General features: G+C 50.8%; 1 protein-coding gene across 1 annotated transcript; it reads left to right on the forward strand.

Annotated features, from left to right (window-relative positions):
* Nucleotides 1-686: 686 nt before the first annotated feature.
* On the forward strand, nucleotides 687-2834 carry EXTL3 (exostosin-like glycosyltransferase 3; the record flags this gene model as incomplete). Its single annotated transcript, XM_010187629.1, has 1 exon — nucleotides 687-2834. A coding segment is annotated over exon 1 (2148 nt), but the record flags the coding sequence as incomplete, so codon positions are not given.
* Nucleotides 2835-4110: the final 1276 nt, after the last annotated feature.

The following is a 4110-nucleotide window of genomic DNA, read 5'->3' on the forward strand; positions in this document are numbered from 1 at the left end:
CTACTGGAAAGCAGAGTGCTCGGAGAAAGCCACATGTCCGCATCCAATGAATCCCATCGCTCTCTCAGGTTTACTGGTATTAACCCCGGAGGTGTCAGACGTGTACGAAGGCTGCTGTTCCACACAGAGGACGGTTGCTTTTCAAAACCAGCGGTGTCTTAGGGCGCTATGGGGTCGTTTTGTTTCCTTGTCTGAAAATATGATTGTTCTCTTGCAGGGATGGCAGAGCATCAGCAGCGATGAGAGACACCGACGTTGGTGCGAGTCTTTTCTGGCTCCTTCTCCACAACGGCCGGTGCCTCTGCATATTCATTGGATGGTGATGCGGGATGTGGAGAGCAGCGGTAGACTTTGCCTTGATCCCGTTGTGTTTTTCTGCCGCCGGTTGAGACTTTGAATCGCCATGACAACGCTGTGACACTTCCAGCTTCGGTTGCCTGCAGACCAAGGGTGGGCCGGGGCTGGGCGAGAAGGTCAATGGTTGAGTCTAACGGGATCAAAAGCGGTGCCTGCAGCAAAATGACTGTAGAAAAGCCATCGGCACGACAAGAAGATGAAATTCCCCTTCTATTGGCTTCTCGTTAAGCGGGCACAATAACATTTTTCTTTGAGAGACTCGCTCTCCAGACTCTTTTGGTTATGGCTACTGATCCAACGTGATTGGGCACGCAGCGACTTTGGAACTCATGACTGGCTATACGATGTTGCGCAATGGGGGAGTGGGGAACGGAGGCCAGCCGTGGGTGTTGAGATGGTCCAGTCGGATCCGGCTCACCTGGCTTAGTTTCACCCTCTTCATCATCCTCGTCTTCTTTCCCCTTATTGCCCATTACTACCTGACCACCATCGACGACGCGGACGATGCCGGCAAGCGCATCTTCGGCCCTCGGACCGGCAACGAGCTGTGCGAGGTAAAGCACGTGCAGGACCTGTGCCGCATCCGCGAATCGGTCAGCGAGGAGCTGCTCCAGCTGGAGGCCAAGCGGCAGGAGCTCAACAGCGAGATCGCCAAGCTCAACTTGAAGATCGAGGCCTGCAAAAAGAGCATCGAAAATGCCAAGCAGGACCTGCTGCAGCTGAAGAACGTCATCAGCCAGACGGAGCATTCCTACAAAGAGCTGATGGCTCAGAACCAGCCCAAGCTCTCCTTGCCCATCCGGCTGCTGCCAGACAAAGACGACGCGACCTTCCCCCTGCCAAAATCCAACCGCAACTGCAGGCTGCACAACTGCTTTGACTACTCGCGCTGTCCGCTGACATCCGGCTTCCCAGTCTACGTCTACAACAGCGACGATTTCCCTTTCGGCAGCTCCTTAGACCCTTTAATTAAACAAGCCTTTGAGGCCACTGTCCGAACTAACGTTTATGTTACTGAAAATGCAAATATTGCTTGTGTGTATATAATTTTAGTGGGGGAAATGCAAGAGCCCGTAATGCCAAAACCTACTGAACTAGAGCAACAGTTGCACTCTTTGCCGTACTGGAGGACTGATGGACATAACCATCTCATCATCAATTTGTCGAGGAAATCGGAAACGCAGAACTTCATTTACAACATCAGCACGGGGCGCGCCATGGTTGCCCAGTCCACCTTTTACGACGTCCAGTACCGACCGGGGTTTGATATTGTGGTATCGCCCCTGGTCCACGCTATGTCTGAACCCAACTTCCTAGAAATCCCTCCCCAGGTCCCGGTCAAACGCAAATATCTCTTTAGTTTCCAGGGGGAGAAGATCGAGTCTCTCAGATCCAGCTTGCAAGAGGTTCGCTCTTTCGAAGAGGAGATAGAAGGCAACGCCCCGGCTGACTACGACGATCGGATCATCACCACCTTGAAGGCCGTTCAGGACAGCAAGTTGGATTTCGTGTTGGTGGAGTTCACGTGTAAGAACCAGCCTAAGGCGAGTCTGCCCACTGAGTGGGCTCTGTGTGGAGAAAGGGACGACAGGCTAGAGCTACTGAAGCTATCTACTTTTGCACTGATAATCACCCCGGGGGACACCCGTTTAGTGATCTCCGCCGGGTGTGCCATGAGACTGTTTGAGGCTCTGGAGGTCGGAGCCATCCCGGTGGTTCTCGGGGAGCAAGTTCAGCTCCCCTATCACGACGTGATCCGGTGGAACGAGGCAGCCTTAATCATACCAAAGCCACGTATCACAGAAGTGCACTTTCTTCTGAGAAGCATTTCTGACAACGATCTCCTTGCCATGAGGAGGCAGGGCCGCTTCTTGTGGGAGACCTACTTCTCCACCTCCGACAACGTCTTCAGCACAGTCTTAGCTATCATAAGGACTCGAATCCAAATCCCGGCTGCTCCTATCCGAGAAGAAACCGCCGTGGAGATTCCCCACCGGTCTGGCAAAGCTGCTGGGACGGACCCCAATATGGCAGATAACGGGGACCTGGACCTGGGGCCTGTGGAAACGGAACCACCCTATGCATCTCCCAAATATCTCCGCAATTTCACCCTCACTGCAATGGACATCTACAGGAATTGGAATTCTGCTCCGGGGCCTTTCCACCTCTTCCCCTACACTCCCTTTGACCCTGTTTTACCATCAGAAGCAAAGTTTTTAGGGTCCGGGACTGGATTTCGACCGATTGGTGGAGGAGCAGGTGGCTCTGGGAAGGAGTTCCAGGCTGCTTTGGGTGGCAACGTCCCCCGGGAGCAGTTCACAGTGGTGATGTTGACTTACGAGCGGGAGGAGGTGTTGATGAACTCCTTAGAGAGGCTCAACGGTCTCCCCTACTTAAATAAAGTTGTGGTAGTGTGGAACTCTCCCAAGCTTCCCTCTGAGGATCTCTTGTGGCCAGACATTGGCGTCCCAATCATGGTAAGAAAGATGTGGCTACTTCGGTCTTGCTTCCCGGTGGGGTTTGGGCGTTAAAGTTGGCTGTAGATGTTCTGTAGCGCATCAGCTTGACTTAAATCTAGGACAGCGCTCCTCTTGCGTGGTTGTAGATGTCTGGACCTGATCTGGACTCTATTATCAGCGGAGAAGAACGAGGAGGTTACAGGTATGACTCATCCAGCCCGTTTTTAGGTGTTTTTTGCATGAGAACGCCATGGCTCACGCTCTGGAAATGTCTGTTCCTCTCCACCGGCTTTGAGGGGAGGCCGATGTTCAAAGGCTGCGCTCTACAAACGCATTAACCTAGGCGAGGTGATTTGCTGTCATGAGACAATGATTTTAGTGGCCTTTGGGTTATGAAATACAGGAGCTGTTATGCAGAAGAGCCTAAATTGTACAAATAGGGGATATTTTAAGGCACCAGGTGTTTAGCACTCGAGAAACAGTCGTTGTTTGGACGGAGCCTCATGTGAATCTCCAGGCCTAAAGCTCGAGATGCTTCTTCAGTGAAAATCCTGCTTAGGCTCTTTAAGTGTCGCACCTTATAAATTCCTAAGCAGTGCCAGCTTCTGCACTTTACCACATCAATCTTTTATAAAAACAAAAGAGGGACCCGCTGAAGCCGTGCCTACCGCAAGGGCCTCAAAAGTCATTTATCATTTTGTATCACAAGGAATGGCAGAGAAGGAAACCTAAGCCAAGGCCGACGTGGCCATAAGAGCTTCAAAGGTTGTAGTTGAATTTTGCTTAGGTTTGGGTTGATGATTTTTTTCCCCGGCCAAACAGAAGAAGCGACACCTTCAAAGACCAACATTTGCTTTCGTGCCTGGTTACTCACTTCAATATTGGCTTGTAAAGAGCGAATTCTCCCTAAATTATTACTGAGGTACGTGTTTATTTTAGGACTTCTCCATTATCCCCGCATAACTTTCTGCCCTGGCCACTGTCAGTAATCAATATTAATCTCCACGTGCCCCCTAAGCAGCAGCAGCACTGGGTTGTGTGAATCTGTGTTTAGAGGAAGGATAACGCCGTACAAATTAGGGAAGGGGGAAATAAAAGAGGGAGATGGTACTTGAGTAGGCAAACTGTGTGTGGTTTATGTGACAGGACGCTGCTAAGCTTAATAGCAGCGTGGGCTTTATGTTTCGTGCAAAGAGATTCATTGATTTAATATTTCGGTTTATTATGATTGTGATGAATAAATCCTTCTGCTCGCATTTAAAAACCCTTATGGTCCCGGGACAATGAAGAGAGA

This window comes from Mesitornis unicolor, unplaced genomic scaffold, assembly GCF_000695765.1.
Source record: "Mesitornis unicolor isolate BGI_N332 unplaced genomic scaffold, ASM69576v1 scaffold50736, whole genome shotgun sequence".
NCBI classification, from domain to species: domain Eukaryota; kingdom Metazoa; phylum Chordata; class Aves; order Mesitornithiformes; family Mesitornithidae; genus Mesitornis; species Mesitornis unicolor.